The sequence below is a fragment of the Oratosquilla oratoria genome, chromosome 8 (assembly GCF_046742065.1).
Source record: "Oratosquilla oratoria isolate Oo_2021 chromosome 8, ASM4674206v1, whole genome shotgun sequence".
Classification (NCBI taxonomy): Eukaryota; Metazoa; Arthropoda; class Malacostraca; order Stomatopoda; family Squillidae; genus Oratosquilla; species Oratosquilla oratoria.
This window is the reverse complement of record NC_134784.1, coordinates 47,347-72,854: the sequence shown is the minus strand read 5'-3', so window position 1 is coordinate 72,854 and position 25,508 is coordinate 47,347. Positions and strand designations below refer to the sequence as shown.

The 25,508-nt window shown below is 42.3% G+C and overlaps 2 protein-coding genes across 5 annotated transcripts in view; one reads left to right on the top strand and one right to left on the bottom strand.

Moving 5' to 3' along the window:
• Positions 1–5,353, bottom strand: part of LOC143027530 (large ribosomal subunit protein mL51-like) — a 34,332-nt gene extending 28,979 nt beyond the window's left edge. The window contains exon 1 of one of the 2 annotated variants that reach the window (XM_076188819.1): positions 5,252–5,353. In XM_076188819.1, coding sequence (XP_076044934.1) covers positions 5,252–5,338 — 87 coding nt within the window. In that variant the 5' untranslated portion in view covers positions 5,339–5,353. Of the gene's footprint in view, positions 1–4,672; positions 4,823–5,251 lie in introns of those variants that run through there. The other variant, XM_076188818.1, reaches the window with a different exon arrangement.
• LOC143027532 (uncharacterized) overlaps positions 1–25,508 on the top strand; it is an 81,599-nt gene that overhangs the window by 13,093 nt on the left and 42,998 nt on the right. The window contains exon 3 of one of the 3 annotated variants that reach the window (XM_076188822.1): positions 20,520–22,741. The exons of the other annotated variants lie outside the window; for them this stretch is intronic. Coding sequence (XP_076044937.1) covers positions 20,520–20,587 — 68 coding nt within the window. The 3' untranslated portion in view covers positions 20,588–22,741. Of the gene's footprint in view, positions 1–20,519; positions 22,742–25,508 lie in introns of those variants that run through there. 3 annotated transcript variants of the gene reach the window in all.

Genomic DNA, 25,508 nt, shown 5'->3' with positions numbered 1-25,508 from the left:
AGTGTTTTTCGTTTGCAGAGGTGGAGTTGAAGACTCCATTCTGCACGTCGGGGTGGGGGACAAGCCTCCTGTAACACATGAAATGTGCTAAGAAAAGGCAAATGGACAATACTATAGGGGTCACACAGTTCTTTGGCGACAGCCGCGTGGAAAGACACGCTGTGCGCCCAGTGGGGACGGGGTCTACACTACTCTAAACTACGAAAGATTTATACTAGATTTCGCCAGGCCGGACGACCGAGGAATCTCACGGGCCAGCAAGGACTCGTGCGGATCCCGGAAAGTTACGAATAGACGGAAAGGTTAAAGTGACAAAGGGCTAGGAAACGCCCAGAAGTGGGTGGCAGTGGTAACTGCCTAGATGAAAGCCATCCAACGTTACTTTGGACTATAAGAACCAGTCAACTCTAGAGAGTAGCCCTAACAAGTATGACTGTCCTTGTGCAAATACCGACTGTCTGCTGCTATATGCTGCTGACGTCTGTTGAAAAAAGTATTCATGAACAACTTATATACTACATTGCGTGGTCGTTTCGTTACTATTTCTCCGTTTTCTTTAGTGGATCCGGTACAGATAATTAATCAGAGAATCCCAGTTCGTTACTCGTGAACATGCGGCATAAAACTGCCCGTGAGAAAAGCAATCTGCGGTATCTAACAACAATCCACATCTATCGAACGTTTGTCCCTAAGGGTATTCTAAGTTTAACTCGTTTGCTCGCAAAAAAAAAATTGGGTTCGTCCAAGTCTCAAGAGTCGATATATATACAGTGGTGTCCACACCTAAGGGTGCATCCCCACTATGCCGATCGGCTGGCATGATCGGCAAGGCCGAGTCAGTGAAGACGTGACCGTTGGTTTGCATCGTAAGCCGATCTGCATGCCGATCCTAACCCGAACGGTGGCGGTCTCTCATCAAAGGAAGCCGATTGGCTTCTCTAGGTGTGGACCTCAGGCGGCCGATAGTGTTGCCGTCCTGCGGAAACTCGTCATCAAAACGGATAGATACGTCATGCTGGGGACATGACGTCATCGGCGGAATTATGTCCGTAATGTCCCTTTTCTTCTTAAATTCAGAAGTATATGGTAGAAAAAAGATAAAATTACAATTTGTTTGTCTTGTTATTGTATTTCCTAAATTAAAATAGGTTTAATCATGTACGAATATCACTATGAATGGTGGTACGAGGTGATTACCTACACTGGACTACGGAAATGTCCAGCTCAGTATTTATTACTAGACTTCCTCGTTGCATTTACCTCTGTGACATATCACAAAACTACCATCCTCCCTCACCTACACTTATTCAGAGTGCAATGTAACCTAGGTTGGCCAGATACAAGTCCATATGTCACATCATTACATTACAATCATATCACTGGGCAAATCGACAGCTTTCTCAGATACAGCAGTAGCAGGACCAATGAGATCCAACAAAGTCTGAAAGTCAATGTTTGTCATGCGAAAGAAATTTCGAAATCCCATATCACATCGGTATTCTAAGTTTAACTCGTTTGCATTGTCTAAAATCAAGTCTTTCATTAAATCACTTCCACTGTATATATATCGACTCTTGAGACTTGGACGAACCCAAAATCTTTTTTTGCGAGCAGGTACACAAAAATCGGTAATTATAGCAGCCGCTGTCAACAGAACTGCATCGTCCTCGTCACTCATCTTGCGTTGCCGAAATGCAGAGGGCCAATTGCATTTGCCGTGTGGCAAAGCCGAGCGGCATAGTGGAGATGCACCTTAAGGCTTGTTTATCGTCATTGCAATGCTCAGTTTTACTGGAAATGCTTTATTTTGAAACGTACCGATGTGTCTGTAGATACGAGTGTGACTCTAGGTACGATTACTTGCTCACCGTCACACACAACACCTAAGACGTTTCCTACAATAATGTTCTTTAGTTTAGTGACTAAAGTCTAGTGTCGTTGCATATCTTTGGAGGATTTATGTTACGAATGACCGTTACTACGCACCCAACCTTCAATTTGAGCTCATGGACCGGTAAGCCGGGACTCTCCATTCCATTGTAAACAGATGTCTGGATTTATATTGGTTCTTCGTCAACTGCTAGATCTTCACTCCTGTGTATCACTTCTTTACCTTTAATGTGACAATAAACAATGTCGTTAACTTCATCTACGTTAACGTTAGTTGGTGATATGATTGATCGCTTTTTGAAGTAAAAGTTGTTGTTGTTGTTGTTCGTTCCCTAGACTGTCTGTCCGAGCAGTCCCGTCTCCCCAAGGAAGGCCACAGCCAAAACTGGGTTTTCCCACAAATCCTTTATAGAGTGTATGTTGTGTTGTTTGCGTGCATGATTGTGTATAATGCAGTCTTCCATTATGTGTTGTATGGTATGGGGTGAAGTGTTACATCCTGGGCAGCTGTTCACAATGCGGTCATCCAGCCTCTTCTGGTAGCTTAGAAGTGCTGGGTCGTGGCCGCACCGCAATCTGGCCAAGTGGAATCTGTCCTTTCGTGGGAGAGAGGATTCAGAAGGGTGGATATCAGGGGGTCTGCCATGCAGCAGTGTGTTGTCTTTCAGTGTGTTAATGGAGCGGTGAGGGATATGATTATGAATATGTTTCCGGGGGCTAGTATGTGGTGGTTGTGGAGGAAGAGAAGAGAGTATCTGTGTGTGATACAGGTCTTTGGGTGTTGTTTTAATGTTTCTTGGTGTTAGAGGGCAGGATAGATAAGATGGGGGAGAGGGAGGGAGGTGGGATTGGGGGTTAAGTGGAAGGAAAGAATGAAATGGAAGGAAGTAAGAGTTATGACATGTAGGGCAGACCCACTTGCTCGGTTAGTTTATAGTCTTTGGGACTTTGTTTTTCTTGGTGTGTGTGGGTGTTCTGCTATGTAGTGTAGCGGGTGTGGTGTGTTTGTGGTGGCTGCGGCAAGTGTTTGTGTGCCTCTCATGTCGAGGTGGTCCTTGACTTTGAGGACTTTTGTTTCAGGGTGTAAATGGTCTGTAGGTGTTGTATTTGTGGAGCCTATGATAATTTTTAAGGTTTTGTTTTGTGTGATTTGAAGGGTGTTGTGGTGTGTCTCACTGAGATTAGGAGCCCATGCAGAATTCGCAGAATTCATCACTGAGCGCATGCATTGTTTGTATATAGTTTCTTTGTTTTGTCCAAATGTTGTCCCAGCGATTGACTTAAGTGCGTTAAGTCTAGGTGTGCATTTGTTTTTTATGTTTGTGATGTGTTGTTTGAAAGACATGGATGTATCGTATGTTACACCTATAAGAAAGGTAAAAGCTGCGATTAAGCATAAAAATGAAACGATAAAGGAAGTTATCGTACACGACGCTCCATCTACCTCAAACCAACATGTTGAACAACTTTTACTGTGGTTACTGTACTGGTACCACAGTAAAAGTTGTTCAACATGTTGGTTTGAGGTAGATGGAGCGTCGTGTACGATAAGTTCCTTTATCGTTTCATTTTCATGCTTAATCGCAGCTTTTACCTTTCTTATAGCGTATTTGTTGCGAATAACAGTTCTTTTGGACGTTTTGAAAAGTCTATTTAAGAAATGCATCTGAAAGTACCTGTGATCAGACTTCGCACCGTGTTTAACAAAATTCTTATATCCTGAGAAGTAATGCCGCAAGAGCGCCTCTGAATCCTCATCGGATATCATATCGTCCAAACACTCCAATCCATCAAACATATCGTCACTGTATTCGAATTGTTTATCGTTGATTTGAAGGCGATCTCCTCCCTTTGGAACTCGCGTACAGACGCTTTCACGTTAAAGGTCTTGATGTCAGTGTACAACCCAGGGAACGTTTTACTGTGCTCATCCCTTAGTCTAGCTGCCAACACCTTATCTTCTTGGAACGTCTTCGTTATACCCTTGGTAGCCTTTAGCCACTTTCATATGTGCCTCTGTGTACGCCTCTGTCTACGCTTCTTCGCCTGGCATCGTATCGGTAGTCGTTATTGTACAGCCAATCACCCTTACGGTAGTGTCCCCCAAACACCGCCACCGCTGAGGTAATTTCAGAATTGTTTTGAAAGTTATATATTTTATATAATGATAACTGAAGTACTGAATTTATTTATATGACTATAAGTAATATTTTTGAGTATGAGTAGATTTAATACTCCCTTTACAAGGGAGGTGGCTAAAAAACAAAGGCATAAAAACCACTCCCATCTATTCCGTCCTTAACATACTCCACTCCCCTCCTCCTTTTTCCCTCCCTCCTATCTTAGCACCTCCTGGATGACGGGTCATCCCTGCATCTTGTATACTGCCCTGGGGCCAAAGCAGCGCTGCAAGACACAGCACATCCACAGCAAGGCCACTTCATTAAACCGGCGACCCCGCCCTCTCCGTCCACTCATGCAGAAATGGAGAGGACAGGGAGAAATCCCTTCGCTGCGTCAAATTATTTTTCACACATACTCCCTACCCACCTCCTCTCATACATCACAGCATCATCCATACACAACCATTCTCCATTCACCCTTCTCTTCTGTCCTTTCTCCATTTTCCTCACTCATTACTGTCATTTTCTTAGCGCTTCGCACTATGCTTGGCTAATCGAATCCGACGCCATTTTCTGACTTCTGTTGTTGGGGTAGGCGGGGGAAGGAACTGACACAGAGTATGGTGGTTAAAAGAGATCTTAGAGCTTCTGTCCCTCACCCCAATGTTAGAGAGGAGCGGAGGGTAGCCAGGAATTCCCACTGCAACGTATGAAGGATGACCACTTGCAGCTACGTTAATCAGTAAGACCGCTCCCAGCATGGCTAAAAGCATACCGGTCATCCCTGGCGCCATGTCGTAAATTTTCACGTGTATACACTATTCACGGCACCGATTACAAGCTCTTGAGCTGGGGAAACTTAAACACGTGTACTCACTCGCAATAACACTTCGGCCCCACTCAGGGATTTAAACAAGTCAATTAAGATTTTTTCTCTGTGCCAGATTCATCCTTTCTGCCCTAACCACGAGGCGCATTAAAGTCAGGATAGTTAAAAGTTCGGGAATAAAATCGGAAGGATAAGAAAGAGAAGGAAATAAGATCGGAAGGAGAAGGATACGAAGGAGGGAGGAGATGGAGGAGGGGGAGGAGGAGACTTGGCGCGGGGAGAGCAGGGAGGAGGAGGAGGTCTAGGCGTTCGAGGTGTGTTTGGGGGGGGGAGGGGGAGGGAGGGGTAGATGGTTTGACACAGCCACACTGTGGCACCTTGTTCAACTTATAAAGAAGTTCGCCCTCACCGTTTTGCTCGCGGTGGATGCGAAGGAGGGAGGAGCAGGGAGGGGGAGACGGAGGGGTGGAGGAAGAGGAGGAGTCAATCCGACCATAGCCTTTTACTCGGTTTGAGAGGTGCGGTTGGGGGGGGGAGGGGGAGGGGTAGATGATTTATTACCCTCTCCGACACTGGCACCTTTGTTCAACTTATACACGCTCGGCCTCGGCCCACTGGCATGTCGGTTCCTCCATACAAATTTCAATTTTGTTTTCCTAATTGTGGCTGCCACTGGTTCAGCTAGACACCGCAATTGAGAGCCATGGTTGGATTAACCATTCACGAGTCACTAGAAATCTATCCCCTCCTTTGGCACTCCCCCCCGCGCGAAAAATCCCCAGTTATACGGGAGCCACGCACACGCACGTCCACTCGTCATGTGGGAAATGGACTCACATCAAGTGCTGTGGAATTTCTCTCGAGACCTACAATGCTGCCTTGGTGAATGAGGACATTCTCCGCTTCACTTGCATTGGGTGTACACTCAATGAACTACCAGGAGCCCCCTTGTCCGACGGTGAGGTTGACCCTTCACCTGTTAACCCCGATCGCTGTGCCTCCCCCCAGTCAACACCCCGGGGTGATTTCAGCTGCTTCAACAAGCGGGGCCTCCACTTCGTGCACTTAAATGCCAGAAGCCTTCTACCTAAGATAGACGAATTCCGTCTACTTGCGCGGCGGACCAGGGCAGCAGTCATCGGTGTCACCGAAACTTGGCTAGACAGTACCAAGGTCTAAATATACAGGTCAGACCGTTTGAATTCTTCTGCGCAACTTCTGACGTCAATAGGCTGGGTCCATTTTCTCTTTGTGAAACACTGAAGAAAACTGTGAAACGCCAAGGAAGACAGGAACTATAATATTTTATATATATATTATATATCATATATATTATATATTCATATATATAGACAGGAACTATAATATTTTATATATATTTATATATATATTTTATATAATATTTGTCAGAATATAACTAATTGCGTGGAGCGGTGCGAGCGAAGGCAACGTCTTTCCCAAACGACGCACCAGTTTCAACTGACAGCTATAGGACCCGCCAACCCCACTTTGAACAGCCAGGTGACGTTCACGGGCCCGCTGCGCCAACTCCCTCGAAATTCGGTCGGAAGTGGTTAGACCTTATATTCTTAGATCTTGGACAGTACCATCTTCGACTCGGAAATTGCGATTCCGGGTTATAGTGTTGTGCGTAATGATAGAAAGAGGACCGGAGGAGGGGTTTGTACTTACATATGTAACGACTTAGCATTCAACCCCCGTACAGACCTTATGAGTAACGATGGGCTCGAAGCTGTGTGGATAGAAATATTGTTACCCAAATCGCATCCCATCTTATGCGGGGTCTGTTACAGACCACAAAAACAGATGTCCTTCTATAGCGCATTAGAATCCACCTGTTTCAATCGGGTCAATATTCATGACCAAGAAATTATTATCCCAGGTGATTTTAATACGAATCTGGCAAGTACAAATAATAACCTTAAAGGCAATGAGAAACTTGCTAATATCTCATGGCCTGACACAACTGATTGACGAGCCCACTAGAATAACAGGCACATCCAGGTCCATCATAGATCTTATCCTGGTCTCCGATCGTAACAAGATAACGCAGTCTGGTGCTTGTGATTATGGTCTTAGTGACCACAAGCTCATATATTGTACTAGGAAAGCTAGGAAGACGATTTTCAACAAGCACAACACAGTGAAGCTTCGTTCCATGAAGCATTACTCACGAGAACATTTTGTAGATGAACTGGGTAGGACAGACTGGTCGCCAGTTCTAAATTGTACCGATGTTTATAAGGCTTGGTCTAATTTTAAGTACACATTTCTTACTATTATAGATAGAGTAGCGCCTCTCAAAGAGATACGAATAAAACAGAGGACGGAGCCATGGATGACTAATGAAATACTGGGTTTAATTAGAGATAGAGACAGATTTATTGCCAGATTTAGGAAAAGTGGAAATCAGGAGGACTATAATGGCTTTCTGTACTATAGGAATCAGGTGAATTATTGGAAGGATAAAGCCAAAGCTGATTATTGTACTAAGATGGTGCACCAGAACAAACACGATCCAAGGAAGCTTTGGCTAACACTGAAGACCCTAGAAGTTAATACAAAGCCTAATAACAAAGTAGACAGGATAGGACTCTTGATAAACGGTGAGCTCAACTCTGATAGGAACACCATAGCCAATCACTTCAACACCTTTTTCACAACCATTGCCACAAAACTAGTTAAATCCCTACCTACAGGTTCTGGGAAGTTTGGGCTGAGGTACGTTCAGGAGTATTATAAGAACAAGTCCTCAAAGTGTTTCAAACTGCATAAGACCACTCAAAAAGAAGTGTTTAAATTACTGGCTAGCATAAGTGCCAATAAGACTACAGGGTTAGATGACATTCCTGCGAGGTTTGTTAAGGATGGAGCCTCAATTATTACTCCCCCAATAACCCACATAATATATTTGTCTATTAATTCAGGATTTATCCCAAGCGACATGAAAAGGGCTCGGGTTACACCTCTTTACAAGTAAAACGCAAAAACTGAGGCAGGTAACTACAGGCCTGTTTCAATTCTAGGTATTATTTCGAAGGTCTTGGAACGTACCGTATACAATCAGTTAGATACCTACCTCAGGGAACGTAATCTACTATACGGTATGCAATCTGGTTTTAGAACGAACTACTCAACAGACACCAGCTTAGTATACCTTTCTGATCTAATACTTCAGGAATGCGACAGGGGTAATTAGATGGGTTTAGTCTTGTTGGATCTTCAAAAGGCATTTGATACAGTGGACCATGATATTCTATTAAAAAAACTTCAGGCATTAGGAGTGGCGAATATTGGCTGGTTCAAGTCCTACCTTACAGGTCGCAATCAACTAGTACAGGTAAATGAAGCCCGCTCAGATGACAGAGAGATAACTTGTGGTGTACCACAAGGTTCAATTCTAGGACCGCTACTGTTCCTGATCTATATTAACGACATGCCAGGTGCGGTGAACTGTAAGGTACTGCTATTTGTAGACGACTCCGCTGTAATTGTCTCAGATAGGGACCCAGTTGAAGTAGAGGAGAAACTGAGTGTCGAACTGTCATCGGTCCAGGACTGGCTCATAGATAATAGGCTGTCCTTACACCTCGGTAAAACGGAAAGTATTGTCTTCGCATCCAAACCCAACCTCAGGAAACGCAGCGATGTACAGGTCAGATGTGGGGTTAAAGTCTTGGAATCAAAACAAGAGGTAACCTATCTTGGAATACCCTTAGATCAGTCCCTCTCAGGGAATGCTATAACAGATAAGATTGTTTCCAAGTGTTCACATAAAGTCAAATTTTTGCACAGAAAAGCCAGAAATTTTGATCTGGAAACAAAGAAGCTTCTGGTCTCAGCCTTGTTACAACATCACTTTGATTACGCTTGTAGCTCTTGGTACAGTAGTCTGAGCAGAAAAAACCAGTCCCGGCTACAGGTTACACAGAATAAGATAATTAGATTCATACTAAACCTACCTCAACGTAGTCATATTGGTATAGAAGAATTTAGCAAGGTAGGAATGTTACCTGTAAAATATCGTGTCCAGCAGCTGAAACTAAACCAGGTTTACAATGTCATTCATAATTCTGCTCCCTCATATGTGAGTTGTAATTTTACATTATCGGCTGAGAACCGAACCCGGAACAGTCAAGAGTCTCTTATTGTACCTCATGCAGGTCCCTTCACCAAAAACAGTTTTCACTTCACAGGTGCTCAACTATGGAACTCACTACCTGTGTCCATTAAGAAGACAAATAGCAAGGTTACCTTCAAGAAAAAAGTCAAGGGTTACTATATGTCAGCTATGGACAGAGAACAGCCTTGACTTTGTGTACTACTAGCTTAGTGAGGAATACCTGAATCCATGAGTAATACCATCCATATCTGCATTCACTCATAACTGTTTCTGACCTCCCCTCCCCCCTTTTTTCAGAAGTTTAGTTAAGCATAACAATGATTGATGTTTACAAATTGGTTTCCACCTTGTTTTGCCAGTCATAATATGGCATATGTCTCAGGTAGGTTCCGAGAACAGTTATGATCTGACCTTTTTCCTCATTCTCCTTGTTGTTTTACTCATTCGAGTACTGGTCCCCTGTACCCTACCTCTGGTGCTTCAGGTTATAATGTACTACTCCTTGGTGCTCATAGTAATTGCCCACTCCGTCCTGAGATTCAGGTAAAATGTTAGATTTAATTAATAGGTGACCTTAGCTGCAGTGTAGGATTTGCTATAACTACATGTTGTTACAGATGTAGAATATTGTAGTATATCATTAATGGTCCTACTCTGATATAGTACTCACTCATACATGTTGATACAGATGTTGAAAAATGCAGTATATTATTAATGGTACTACTCCGATATAGTACTCACTCATACTGTTTTGTTACAGTTTAACATTATTTTGTTGTTCCTTTGCTTAAGCAATGTTCCTTTTGGATGGTGCTCAAATATTTGGACTCAATGTTCCTATGTGTACAAACATTTCAGTAATATTAGCAAAACCATAACAATGTTTATGTGTCATATGTGTACTGACTGGTATTACTCATGAGTGTCTCTTGTCCCCTCAACCCCCGATGTATGTTTGTCCGTGTGACTTAATGTAGAATAATAACCTGATGAGGACCACAATGGAAATAAGCGTTCATGCTTTTTGTGTTATCCTCGGCAATTTACATTTATTATTTCGAACTATGTGTTCTTGTCATTATTTGCACTTCATGTACATTGATTTATTGCCAAATAAAGTCTATCTATCTATCTGCAGCTACCTTTCCCTCCCTATCCTCCTTCACATTTAGCAATTCCCTAAAATACTGTGCCTACCTTCCTCTCTCTGTCTTCTCTTCCATTATCATCTCTCCATCTGCACCTTTTACCTTTTCTTCTCTACTTGATTCGCCTCCTCTTCCTCTCTTATTTGGGCAAGAGAATCATATGTGAGGTACAAAGAAAAGAGAAGAGAAGTAAAGCATAAGATAAAGGAGGCAAAGATGAGAGCAGATGTGAAATGGGGTAAGAGTATGACGGAAATTTTTGAAAGTAATAAAAAGATGTTTTGGAAAGAAATTAAGAGAGTAGGTTTAATAATAAAATATAATTTGTTAAATGTTCTGAATTTTCTTCCTCTCGTTTGAAAAATAATTACAAATCTGTCGGGCCATTCCCATTGGCATTTTTATCCAGATTTACGAAAGTAGTTAGTCCAGAAGGGAGTGACGTGATAAATCTCCATGGGAAACCTGTTAATGTTATTATGAGTTAACTAAAAAGGCAGGGGAAATTGTGAGGAAATCAAATATATCACTCAAATGTAACTATTTATATAGCGTACACATAATACTCGATTCCTCACGATTTGTATCGATACTTTCGATACCATGGTCAAGAGAGCAGACTGCCAGGTATCACCGAACTCACCGTGGCCGCGCAGCCGTGACGTCACATGGAGGGCACCAACGGTCAGCCAGCCACCCAACCACCAGCCAACACACTATACCAGAGGCTTTTCTCAGCCCATTCAAAACACCAGGAAATAAATATCAATTGAAAACTTATCATTTTATTTATAATCTCGAGACTGAAAGAACAAATTGATGCGTGATTACTGTACATTGTTTCGAAGTTCTGTTTGGCTTATTTTGAAACTTTTACAAATTTCTTACTTTGCTTGCTTGTCGAACTGTTCAAAACACGCATTCAGAAAAATATGTGACAACAAAGAAAACAATTACATCAAATAACTCATGAACTTTTTTTCCATGTTTTAGCTCATGGTAACATAATAATACATTTTCCATTTTTTATTTATTTATTTATTTATTCTTCACTGGGTGTCATGAACTTGTAGGTAATGTACCCACCCTGCAGACCTTCCACTTATGCTAAATTCTCTAGAGAACACTGTTCGCTGACCATTGGATCACCGGTTTTATCATTTCCTTGCACAGAATCCCTTAGCTCTAGTGAAGCAAACAACATTGTAGAAAGTGTTAGCTCTCTTTGCTGGAGACTGATCCTTAATAATTTACTTTGCCTTGGTCAGTGTAGAGAAAGATCCCTCTAATATGTTTACAGCGTCTTGACACTCCTCACTGTAATAGTTACCGTCAACAATGGAAATAAGCTTACATGCTTTTTGTGTTATCCTCTGCATTTGTAATTGTTAATTCGAACTGTGTTCTTTTCATTATCTGCACTTCGTGTATATTGATTCAATGCCATATAAAATTATTATTATTATTATAATTAATTTGAATAATATTTTTAATAATTGGAGTTTTCCAACCAGCACCCTAAGTTTTGGGTCTTTTAATGTGCGTGGATGTGGTACAGATGAGAGTAAAAGGGAAGAGATATGTAACATGTTTGTGAGAAGAGAGATGGATGTGTTGGCTTTGAGTGAAACTAAGTTGAGAGGGAAGAGCTAGTGTAAGTTTGGGAGTGTAATTGGGAGGCATTCAGGAGTGAAGAGAGAGGGAGAGAAGGGGTGGCTATACTAGTAAGTGAAGAGATAGGTAAACGTGTAGTGGAGTGGAAGGAGGTTTCCTCAAGGATAATGTGGATGAAGGTGAAACTGGGAAAGGAGATGTGGGTTTTTGTAAGTGCATATGGGCCTGGTAGTGAGAAGAGTGTAGAAGAAAGGGAGGCTTTTTGGATAGATGAGTGCATAGAGGGATTAGGGAGAAACGTCAATGTAGTAGTACTGGGAGACCTTAATGCTAGGGTAGGAAATTAACCAATTGATGGAGTGGCTGGGAAATGTGGAGTTCCAGGAAAGAATCGTAGTGGAGAGTTGATGGTGGAGATGTGTCTTGAAAGAGTTGATGATAGCAAATACAGTGTTTTGGAAGAAAGTCAAGCATAAGTACACATGGGAGAGGGTGGTGGATGGAAGAGTGGTAGATAGAGCATTAATGGACTATGTAGTGGTAGGTAGGAGTATAATAGGAAGAGTTAAGGATGTATATGTGCTAAGGGGAGAGAGTGGGGAATATCAGATCATTATCTGGTGGAAGGTAAGTTGAGAGTGGAGAATAGATGGAGAAAGAGGAAAAGGACAAAAGGTAGGGAGGTGCTTAAAGTGAACTCTTTAAATGAAAAGGAGAAGGAGTACAAGAAGAAGCTGAGAGAGGAGTGGGAGGGAGTGAAGGATAGAGTAGAGCTAGGAGTGGAGGAGGAATGGGGATGGTTCAAGGAGAGCTTCACAGAGTGTGCAAAGGTGGTATGTGGCACAAGAAGGACAGGATGAAATAGAAGGAAGGGTAGTGAATGGTGGGATGAGGAAACAAAGAAGGTTGTAGAAGAGAAGAAGCGAGCTTTCACAGATTGGTTACAAAATAGGACGAGGGAGTCATATGAGAGGTACAAAGAAAAGAGAAGTAAAGCACAAGGTAAAAGAGGCAAAGAGGAGAGCAGATGTGAAATGGGGTAAGAGTATGACAGAAAATTTTGGAAGTAATAAAAAGATGTTTTGGAAAGAAATTAAGAGAGGAAGAGGAGGCGAATCAAGTAGAGAGGAAAAGGTAAAAGGTGCAGATGGAGAGATAATAATGGAAGAGAAGGCAGTAAGGGGAAGATGGGCAGATTATTTTAGGGAGTTGCTAGATGTGAAGGAGGATAGGGAGGGAAATATAGTTGCGGTGGGAGGTGCTGGGAAGGTGACCGTGGTGAAGAAAATGGAGGAGAAATAAGGAAGGATGAAGTGAAGGCAGTGGTTAAGATGATGAAAGCATGTTTGTTTCTCCCCGCAAGCTCGGGCTATGTAAGGAGTAAAATGTTTCTGAACTATGTTATTTCTGAAGAAGCCCTGCTGGGCGAAACGTCAAATAGATTGGATCCCATACTCTGCGTTTGGCCTATTTCCTACAAAGGGGAAGGATGTTTTTTTTGGCTTTTATGGATCTGGAAAAGGCTTATGACAAGGTGGACAGGGGGCCACTGTGGGAGGTTTTGCGGATATACGGGATAGGAGGAAAGCTTCGAGGAGCTGTCAAGAGTTTTTACGAGAGTAGTAGAGCATGTGTCAGGATTGGAAATGGAGAGAGTGAGTGGTTCGAGGTAAAGGTGGGACTTCGTCAGGGATGCGTTATGTCGCCCGGGCTGTTGAACTTGTACATGGATGGGGTAGTGCGAGAGGTAAATGCAAGGGTAGTGGGTCAGGGATTGGAGATGGTTAAAGAAAATGGAGAAAAGTGGGAGGTGAGCCAGCTGTTGTTTGCGGACGACACTGCGCTTGTGGCGGGATCGGAGGAGGGATTGAGGAAGTTGGTGACGGAGTTTGGGTGGGTGGGGGTAAGGTGATGAGATGTACGAGGGGTGAAAGTGGCAGTAGACTGGAAGTGAGCATTAGGGAGAGCGACTGGAGGAAGTGGATAGTTTTAGATACTTGGGTGCAAATGTGGCAGGGAAGGGTGGAGTGAATGTGGAGGTAGAATGTAGATTGAAAGAAGCGAGTAAATACCTAGGTGGATTAAAAAGTGTAATGAGGAATAGACATTTGGGAATGGATGCTAAGAGGAGACTGTATGAAGGAGTGATTGTGCCAACAGCACTGTATGGGGCAGAAACATGGAACATAAGAGAGGAAGAGAGAAGGAGTTTGAATGTGTTTGAGATGAGGTGTCTGAGAGGTGTGATGAGGGTTACTAGGCTGCATGGAGTGAGAAGTGAGGAGGTGGGGAGAACAGGGGTGGAAAGGGAGTTGGGAGATAGGGTTGATGAAGGAGTATTGGGATGGTTTAGACACATGGAAAGAATGAGTGAAAAAAGACTAGTAGAAGAAGTATGGAAGGCAGATGTGGAGGGAGTGAACATGAGGGGACGTCCTAGGATGAGATAGATGGATGGGGTGAGGGGGGCTTTGGGGAAGAGGGGAGTGTCTGTTGAGGAAGGACGGGAGAGGACAGAAGACAAGGGTGAATGGAGAATGGTTGTATATGGATGATGTGTGATGCATGAGGTGGAATGGGTGGGGGGATGGGGGGGGTGAGGTAGTATGTGTGAGCAAAATTTGACGCAGCCCAAAGGGATTTCTCCCCGTCTTCTCCTTTTATGCATGGGGGGGGGGGCGGAGAGGGGGGGGGTCGCTGATTTAATGAAGCAGCCTTGCTTTGGATGTGCTGTGCCTTGCGACACTGCCTCTGACCCAGGGCATTGGACGGGGTGCGGGGATGGCCCGTCATCTAGGAGGTGCTAAGATGGGACGGAGGGTGGAGGGAAGTGGAGTGTATGTGGGGATGGAATGGGTGGGAATGATTTTATGCCTTTTTCTTTTTGGCTACCTCCCTTGTTAGGTTGAAGGAGCCTTGGTATATGTATGTGTATGTATTATAAAAACAAGTTCCATTTCCTTTCCAAGCAAATGAGTTCTAATTCTGTACTTCAGAGCAACTGGTGACGGATGTTCATAAGTCATTTGTTGAAGACTTGCAAAACAATGTTCCAACCCATTCTGGTTTATGTAAGACACGTTGTATTTCTGTTTTATCCTTTCATACATCTTGGCCAAAGACTGGCAAGAAACAATGAGCCATTTCTGAAACTGATAATAGGCCCTATTACCACAGAATTTCACTGATTTATTAATCATTAACATTTTATCCAGTACCTCATTCTATTCCTCTAAATTAATCCCATAATCATTTTTTATCATAAGGAACTCTTACAGTTAAAAAGATCAAACCATGAACTAACAAGTTTTATAAACTGGCTTGTATTTCTCCAATACTTGCTTTGGAGAAACCCTTTCAGACCAAAATTAGCTACAACCTTTGTGGTTTCCGAAAGTAGCTGAATATCTAAACTCACATTCATATGTTGGATACTACTTACACAAAAATAAAATTCTGTCAAACGGTGTGTCAGCTGTAAATCACTTACACTCCTCTGAATGACTTTGAATGCCTTCTCTCATACATCCACTGTAAACATTCTCTCTTTCCCCTAGCTCAAATGCAGAATCAAGGAAATTATTTCGAATAAGTTTCACCAGATGTGGTGCATCGGCAAACACATGAGTTCCTCTGTCGTGTACAACTGGAATTGTTGGTTCCTGCACCAATGTTGTTCCAGATGTTTGTATTTGTAGGACTAAGATCATTAACCATGACAACAACAGGAAAACTAGCGGCTTCTACCCTCACTACCAAATCAAACAATAGTTCTATGGTTACTAGTAGCAAATTAGCTGTTTCCATGATGAAATTAGTCCTCTTATCATAATACATTGGACATGTGACTTGGGTTCATATAGTGTGTCTACACCTTTGTCATAGGACCAAACTTATGCAACACTACATTCATCAAATGACATAACGCACAGTCACATTGGCCATCCATTGACTCAACTTTGTCTTTTATTAGACATAGAACTGTGTACGATACCCCTGGTTCAACACTGATTTTTAATGACCATCAATTTAATGTGGTGACTGATGGATATAGAAAGTTACAATTTTTTACACGAGTAGCGATGGGCTTTTGAACTTAAATTACACAAAGTTAGTGCTCGGCTAATATCATCTTCAAAACACCATTTCATGGTGGTTCCACTGATTATGTAATCCACCTGAGATGGTGAAAAAAATGGCAAAGATTTTTCATCATGGCTGCATTAGCATCAACAAGAGAATCTTTTATCTTGTTAAGTATGATGTTTCTCTTCTTGTTCCACTCCGCTCTCTTTTGAAGGAGTGTCTCTCTCCTTTGTAAAAGCATCCAAGTAGGTATTCTGTATACTGACATTAGTTCCCCACTAAAAAGTTATATGATATATTGAAAAACAAAGTACATGTATATATTAATTGCCGACAGAACTGTAACTGTGACCCACGCCTTCCACGTGATGTGACCAGCCAGGAATGACCCGTAATCTGTCAAAATCGGGTAGACCTCCCTTTCTACCGATCTTGATCAGGGTAGTATCGATACTCCTACCTCTACTCCAATCCACAAAAACTCCTGCCCATGAACTGATCCATCCTCTTTCCTCACCCACCCTGACAACTACATCCGTATCACTTGAGAAAAGACCCCATTATCAAGGAGAAACTATACAAAATATAATGGAGTACATCAGCTATGCCACACCAGCAATCTTCTTATCCTAAAGTGCCAACAATCCATTCCCTCTCCAAACAACCAGAGTAAACCTCCCTCCTACACAGCCTTTAAACTGGACATAGAGAATTGAAACTCTCATCCTAACCCAATACCAGCTACACCCCAACACCAAAGCCTCCTGAACCTATCAGTACCACCATCAGACCTCTAGCCCACACCCACTTCCCCTAAACAATACCTAAGCAAACTGAAAGATTATTGCAATGACCGATAACATTTTCACCTCCCCCCCTCAACGTTACACACCCCAAAATAGCTAATGTACCACATGAAACCAAATAATAATGCACTATCGTGCAGTGAAACTGTTTGGAATTCTTCCCAAACTAAGAAAACATGTATCCCTCTCCAAAAAACAACTAGGCATATGCATAATTCCTCCCCAACAAAACAATCTGTAACACATGCCTATTTCGACCTTCTCCCCTTAACTTTGTCATCTACCCCCTCAAATAATAATTATACTACTCCAAATTCTGACCAACAAAACACCAATACCTTTACCATCTTTCCACAACTACCTACAAAAAATAGGACTATTAACCAATTATAAAAACCATTGACCAGCACATGAAATATAACATATAACAGTGGTGCTAGATTGTCCACAAGGATAGAAGTATCAGTAAATAACTGGTTGATAACCAGTGTGATTCAGGGATCATATTTTCTTACTTCCTCATTTATGAATTAGTACCATGTGTCAGTGTGTCACAACTTTGGCGTTGTGACACACTGCCTAGTGTTTCCCATTTTCTTTCATCTTTTTTCAGCCCCTTCGGCTATTACTTTTCCTTCGCTCCATAGAAGCACTGGAAGTCTAAGGCCTCCAGTAACTTCTTGATATTGTTGCTCACCCTTCTCCCCAGTAATTGTTGTAAGAGTTTAGCGCTAATTAGTTGTAGTGCCCTATCGAGTCTATCTTCTATTTACTCAGGAATCCCCCCGTCTTCCAAGATGTCTTCGTAAGCTCATGATCGAAGTCATCACATGTTATGATGTAATGATTGATTTGTCTCAACTTCTTAATTAGGATAATTAATTCTCCATATTACAATTTTGTATCCTTGTATTTTGCGATTATGATTTATACATTTTACCTATGTATTACCATTTGGTTTCGTTTCTCATTTGTTTTGGTTGGAGGGTCCGCCGTGTTTCATAAACCCCCCCCCCACCTGCACACTTCTTCTAGTCTAAGCTAGTTTTAATTAGGCTAGATAGGATCATGTGTCCCTTTCTCGTAACTACTTCACAAGACTATTGGAATTGCCTTAACTTCTGCCCAGACGTTGCGCCGCATTCCTCACGTAATTTAACGATTGGAAAAGTGCCCGCTGAAAAATGGCGTACTATGCATCGTGCTTGGTGTCGCTGATATCACGCAGTAGGCAGTAGACATGTGACACTTTCCCATAGACCATGTCCTCTGAGGATCTCGCATCCTCGACAGTGAACACGAATATTAACAAATTATTCTCGTCGTTGGCCATTCCCAATTACATTACAGTGATGAGTTTTTAGTGTCCCGGAAACTAAAAGAAACAGGAAAATGTGCTTCGTGACATGCCCCGAAATCAGAATCTACAAGTTTAGTCGGGGTTCATTTCCAACCCCACTCCAGTGATTCAATGTGTTGAACTTATGTGTTCAGGAAAACAGACTTCAAGAGAGTGTATGAAGTACGGAAAGATTGACGAATTCGGGGAAGTGAAATCCTTAGACTCGATTTCCCTCCCCCACACGTGTTCGATGCTGTCAACGGAGGACAGGCTTTGTTCCCACCGCCCTAATGTGACGCATGGATCCACGAATATCGAGAGCATCCTGTTAAACTGATGGCAATCACTCATTTAAAGATATCACCAGTCAGTGCACTATTACAGGAGAGGCGGAAGGAATAACCAGAGGTATTATCTTATTGTGTTAGAGCACACAGGGCTAGTCATATAGGAAGTCTCCAACCACATACATCTGTATCTTGCCCAGTTAGTTGATAAGATGATAAGTGAATTACTTTGAAATAATGTTCATGATACAAAGATAAATCTTGAATATAAATTGCATACCACTGATCGTGGAGATATCTTAAATCATATTAAAATCAATGTAGTATGTTCTGTTTGATTAGTCCTAGGAGTGTGATTTACACAAGTTTCCTCCCCCCTTTGAGAAACATTTCTCTGGTCCTTCGAAATTACACGCTTGGTTTGAAGGGAACATGTGTGGTCCCGGCCGGCATCCCAAATTTCCTGGACTTTGGCTCCCAACTGCAGCTAGACCCTTTCGCTAATTTCCCAGTGTAAGAGAATTCTCATGCCCTTCAACCACCCCTCCTCCTTCTATTCTCCAGGGATTTCGGGACACTGTGTTACCTCTTCCAATGTTGCAGCACAATCCCTTCAAAAGAGCATAAAATAGGGTTGTAAATCTTGTTCACCAATTGTTCCTTATATTCCTTGAGTTTCTAATTTGAGATTCTGTAAGTCCTAAAAGTTTATCTAATGGATCCAATATTCTATGCATTTGTTCACACCTACCTTAAAAGTTTTTAACTCAACATTCCTGTTATGTGATCCTTCATTTGGCTACACTGAGGAGCTCCCTTCCTCTCACTCATTCTTTCTCAGTTGCATCCCTCCTGACCCATTCTTCAACTTGTCTTTGCTGGCTAATCTCCAGATCATGTTAATTACCTTATTTACTGTGGCTTGTGAGAAAGCCTCTGTTCACTTTAAAGAGGTACTATGGAAAAAAAAAGATGGTCTACTGGTGGTATTATGGGCAAAGAATCTTGGATATTTAATCGAAGGCAGGGTCACATCATCGTGGTATGTGTCTAAATGAGAGCTGGCAGTTATCACTACACTGTCACAATAGGTTTTATCTGGAGTTGGGGGAGGCCTAACTGCTCCATTCCCAGGGAGGTATTGTGGAGTAGGGTAGGGATGTAGCAAAGGGATTTTAATTTTGGTAAAGCTATCTCTCCCTCCTCTTTCTGTTGTCTTTATTTGCACTATAGTTAAAAGTGACATTTGATCAGGGGCAGTTCCCCAGCTAGGTGAGTTTGAGAGGAGCTATATTTGAAACACATTTTCTTGTTTCCCATGTGAGGTGAGCAGAGGATTCTAAAAATATTGCTGATTGATTGTGCGGGTTGTTGTTGAGCTGTACTACCCTCATAGAGCAACCACTATGCCTGTACTGCCTCTAATGTGGATTATGACTAAGGGCTTCCAGATATCTCCATCTGTTTCCTCTGTTATGCACCATCACTAGAGGACTGGATAAGTAATAAGAATAATAAAGTTATTGTCAGTCAGTTTTTGGTGAATATACTATCAGTCTCAGTTGCTACATTACATTTGGCATTAGGAATTGCTCTCCATGGGGTGGAGGCATCAAATCTGGAGGAAGACCTAGCTCCCATAAGGTAAGCAGTAGATCCTAAAGGGTGCTGCTGCTAAGTTGTATTGTTCTCTAGCCTGCACTACCTACCATATGGGTTTGATCTAGTCTTCTAAAAATCACCATATCCTGCCCCCATGTCTTGCACCCCATCATTGGAGGACTGCATTAGTAATAGGAAAAATGGAATTACATTTATAAAGGGGAAAGTTTTGACAGTGACTGAATGTATACTCAGCCCTTTATCTAACAGACTCCCCCATTTAAAGAATTTTAGAAGAAACTAGTAAAATCTGGTGCAGTATACATGTTTAATTCTTTTCATATTTACAGTACATCTTTTTAGCTACCATATTCCAGGTTTTACTCAATTTCGTAACCCGTCTGGAGTATTGGCTGCATGTTATTGATAAGTTAAACTCTGCTCAGTAGCATGCAGTGACACTTTAGGGTTTATGTGGGGTGTCCCTACAGACCAGAGCCACACATAATTTTGTCTGTCAAGAGGAAATCTCTGTTCATAGAGAAATTATGCTACTTTAATATACTGTGACTGTCCCCCCATTATGCTGCCCCCACTCTTAATACTGTCCTGTATCACTTCTCTGAATATACATTTTTATTTTTGCAGAACCCTGTGGTAGGAGAGAAAGAATACTGTTACTGAATGTTCCCATTTGTGTCATAAAAGGCGACTAAAACAGGATGGAGGATAGGACTAGATATCCTACTCTCTGTAGCCCCAAAGGAGAGATTCCTAAAAAAAAGAAAGAAAGAAAAAGCGAAGGCATAAGTGGGTCTAGGAGTTTTCCAACCAGAACCCTAAGGTTTGGGTCTTTTAATGTGTGTGCATGTGGTACAGATGAAAGTAAAGGGCAGTTTGTGAAAAGATAGATGTACTAACATTGAGTGAAACTAAGTTGAAAGGGAAAGATGAGTTTGAGTTTGGGAGTGTGGTGGGGATGGTGTCAGGAGTGAAGAGAGGATAAGGTAGAGAAGGGGTGGCTATAGTGAAGAGATAGGTAAGCATATGGTGCAGTGGAAAGAGGCTTCTTTAAGGTTGATATGGATGAAGGTGAAACTGGGAAGGGAGCTGTTTGTCTTTGGTAGTGAGAAGTTTTTTGAATCTTTAATTGAGTGCATAGAGGGTTTAGGGAGAACTGTCAATTTGCTATTGGAAGGGAGATGAACCAGTAGACGAAGTGGTTGGGAAGTGTGGAGTTCAAGGAAAAAATCATAGTGGGGAATTGATGGTGATGTGTCTAGAAAGAGAATTGATAATAGCTAACACAGTGTTTAGGAAAAAAGTCAAGCAATACACATGGGATAAGGTGGTGGATGGAAGAGTGGTAGATAGGGCTTATTAAGGACTGTTTAGTGGTACCCAGGAGAATAGCAAGAAGAGTTTTGGATGTACATGTTCTTAGGGAAGAGAGTTGGGGAATATCAGATAATTTTTTGGTGGAAGGTATGTAGAGAGTGGAGGATAGATGGAGAAATAGGAAAAGGTAGGGAGGTGCTTAGAGCAATCTGTTTAAATAAGAAGGAAAAGGAACAAAAGCACAAGGAGAAGCTAAGAGACGTGTGGGAAGCAGTGAAGAATCGAGTGGAAGTAGGTGTGGAAGAGGAATGGGGGTGTTTCAAGGAAGAAGTGACAAAGTGTGCTAAGATTGTATGTGGAACAAGAAGGATGGGAGTGAGGGAATAGAAGGAAAGGTAGTGAGTGGTGGGATGATGAAGTGAAAAGAGGAAAAGAAGCGAACACTCAGGGACTGGTTACAAAGTAGGATGAGAGAATTATGAGAAGTATAGAGACAAAAGAGAAGAAAAAAAAAGATACAGGAGGCAAAAAGGAGAGCAGATGTAAAATGGGGGAGGAGTATGACAGAAAATTTTGAAAGCAATACAAAGATGTTCTGGAAGGAAATCAAGAGAGGAAGGGGAGGTGAGACAAGTATAGAAGAAAAGGTAAAAGGCACAGGTGGACAGATCTTGACGGAAAGGGAGGCAGGAAGGGGAAGTTGGGCAAAGTACAGTATTTTAGAGAGCTGTTGGATGTGGAGTATAGGGAGAGATTGGTGGTAGCAGCGAGAGGCACTAAAAAAAATGATAGTGATGGGAGGGGAAATTGGAGGAGAAATAAGAAAAGATGAGGTGCAAATAGCTCTGAAAATGATGAGAACAGGTAAAGCTCCTGGATGAGATGGATGTCATGCGGAGTGTCTGAAGAGGGGAGGTACAGTAATAGTGGACTGGCTGGTGATACTATTTTAGTTCTGCTTTACAAGGGAAGAGGGGACAAATGTGAGTGTAATAGTTTCAGAGGGATCTGTTTGTTGAGTGTAGTTGGGGAGGCTTATGGGAGGGTTTTGATTAGGATTAGAAAAATAGAGGGAGTAATTGGTGAGGAACAGTGTGGGTTTAGGAATGGTATGGGTTGCATTGATCAGATTTTTACGGTAAGGCAGATAAGTTATAGAGCTCTGGGAAAGGGTAAGGATTTTTTTTTGGACCTTTATAGATTTGGAAAAGGCTTATGACATGGTAGACAGGAAGGCACTTTGAGAGGTTTTACAGATATATGGAATGGGGAGAAAGCTGTCAAGGGTAGTCAAGAGTTTTAATGATAGTAGAGCCTGTGTTAGAATAGGAAGTGGAGAGGTAAAGGTGGCACAAGGTCAGGGCTGTGTTGTCACCATGGCTGTTCAGTGTGTACATGGATGGGGTGGTGTGGGAGGTAAAGGTGAGGTTAATGGGCAGGGGAAAGGAGATTGTTAAAAAGATGAAGAAAAGTGGGAGGTGAGACAGTTATGGTTTGCTGATGACACTGCACTTGTGGCAGGATCAGATGGATGAAGGGAGTTAGTGAAGGTATGTAATAGGAGAAAATTGAAGGTAAATGTGGGTAAAAGCAAGGTGATGAGATGTAAAAGGGCGGAGGATGGCAGCGAGTTGAAAGTCTAAAAGGAGAGGGCCCACTCCCTTTCATGCATCACAGCATCATCCATACACAACCATTCTCCGTTCACCCCTATCTTCTCCCATCCTTCTTCAACAGACATTCCCCTCTTTCCCAATGCCCCTTTTACCCCATCCATATATCTCATCCTTGGTCTCCCCCTCATGTTCACTCCTACTTCTATCTTCCACACTTCTTTTACTTTCTTCACTCATTCTTTCCACGTGTCCAAACCATCCCAATACTCTTTCATCAACCCTATCTCCCAACTCCTTTTCCACCCCCATTCTCCTCACCTCATTTCTCTCTATCCAATCTAGCAACCCCTATCATATTTCTCAGGCACCTCATCTCACATTCAAATTCCTCCTCTCTTATGCTCCATGTTTCTGCCTCATAGTGCTGTGGGGACAATCACTCCTCCATACAATCTCCTTACCATCCATTCCCAAATGTCTATCTCTCATTACACTTTTTAATCCCTCCCAAAGCATTTACTTGCTTCTTTCAACATATATTCTACCTTCACCTCCACTCCTCCCTTTCCTGCCACATTCACACGCGAGGTTCTAAAACTATACACTTCCTCATCTCTCCCCTTTAATATTCAGTTCCAGTCTGCTGCCACTTTTTCCTCTTGTACATCTTGTCACCAACATTTATTTTCAACTTCCTTCTTTTGCACACCTTCCCAAACTCTGTCACTAACTTCCTCAATCCCACCTCTAATCCTACCATAAGCAGTGTTGTTGGCAGACTACTGACTTATCTTCCATTTCCTTTTACCTTGGTATATGAAGACAATTTTGTGCTTGACGATAGATTGATGTTACCATCTTATTGTCTTAGATTGAAGGGTGGGTGTGTCAGTCTCACACACTACCTGATACTGAACATCAACTTCCCAGGTCAGAGTTGATCCCAGGAAGCACCACAGATAGTGGTAGGACAATTTATCTTTCTATAGGTAGAGAAGTCTGGAGGACAGCCTTGTGTCCCATTTGTGTCAATTCCAGGTTTCCTCTAGTGGCTCAAGTTAATTCAAAATTGTCAGTACTTGCAGATTACCTTTCCTTATATGTGATAATATACTGTACATTTAGACAGTCAAATGTTAATGATGTTCATGAGACAAGGGAAAGTAGAATTAAATGATTGACCACCTTACACTCCTCCGGAGTGCTATTCAATTTAGTTTTATTACATATAGCATGGTTCATTAAATTCCATGCTATAAATCCCTCTCAAGTAGAGAAGAAAAGGTAAAAGGTACAGATGGAGAGATGATAATGGAAGAGATGGCAGTAAGGGGAAGATGGGCAGAATATTTTAGGGAGTTGCTAAATGTAAAGGAGGATAGGGAAGGAAAGATAGTTGCAGTGGGAACTACGAAGAAAATGAGAGTGATGAGTGAGGAGAATGGAGGAGAAATAGGGAAGGATGAGGTGAAGGCAGTTGTAAAGATGATGAAAGTAGGTAAGGCACCTGGTCTGGATGGATGCCATGCAGAATGTCTGAAAAAGGGAGGTTCAGTGATGGTGGACTGGTTGGTGAGGTTATTTAATGTTTGCTGGAGAGAGGGTAGAGTACTGGAGGACTGGAGAAGTGCCTGTATAGTTCCTCTTTACAAGGGAAAAGGGGACAAGTGTGAATGTAGTAGTTTCAGAGGGATTAGCCTGTTAAGTGTAGTAGGGAAGGCTTATGGGAGGATCTTAATTGAGAGGATTAGGAGAGGAACAGAAGGAGTAATTGGTGAGGAACAGTGTGGATTTAGGACAGGTAGAGGTTGTGTAGATCAGATCTTTGTGGTAAGACAGATATGTGAGAAAGCTATAGGAAAGGGGAAGGATGTTTTTTGGGCTTTTATGGATCTGGAAAAGGCTTATGATAGGGTAGACAGAAAGGCACTGTGGGAGGTTATGCAGATTTATGGGATAGGAGGAAAGCTTTTGGGAGCTGTCAAGAGTTTTTATGAGAGTAGTAGAGCATGTGTCAGGATTAGAAATGGAGAGAGTGAGTGGTTTGAAGTAAAGGTGGGACTTCGTCAAGGATGCGTTATGTCGCCCTGGCTGTTCAACTTATACATGGATGGGGTGGTGCGAGAGGTGAATGCTAGGGTAGTGGGTCAGGGATTGGAGATGGTTAAAGAAAATGGAGAAAAGTGGGAGGTGAGCCAGCTGTTGTTTGCGGACGACACTGCGCTTGTGGCAGGGTCAGAGGAGGGATTGAGGAAGCTGGTGGCAGAGTTTGGGAGAGTATGTGATAGAAGAAAGCTAAAGATAAATGTGGATAAAAGTAAGGTGATGAGATGTACAAGGGGTGAAAGTGGCAGTAGACTGGAAGTGAACATTAAGGGAGAGCGACTGGAGGAAGTGGATAGTTTTAGATACTTGGGTGCAAGTGTAGCAGGAAAAGGTGGAGTGAAGGTGGAGGTAGAATGTAGATTGAGAGAAGCGAGTAAATGCCTTGGTGGTTTAAAGAGTGTAATGAGGAATAGACATTTGGGAATGGATGCAAAGAGGAGACTGTATGAAGGAGTGATTGTGCCAACAGCACTGTATGGGGCAGAAACGTGGAATATAAGAGAAGAAGAGAGAAGGAGTTTGAATGTGTTTGAGATGAGGTGTCTGAGAAGTATGGTGGGGGTTACTAGGCTGGATA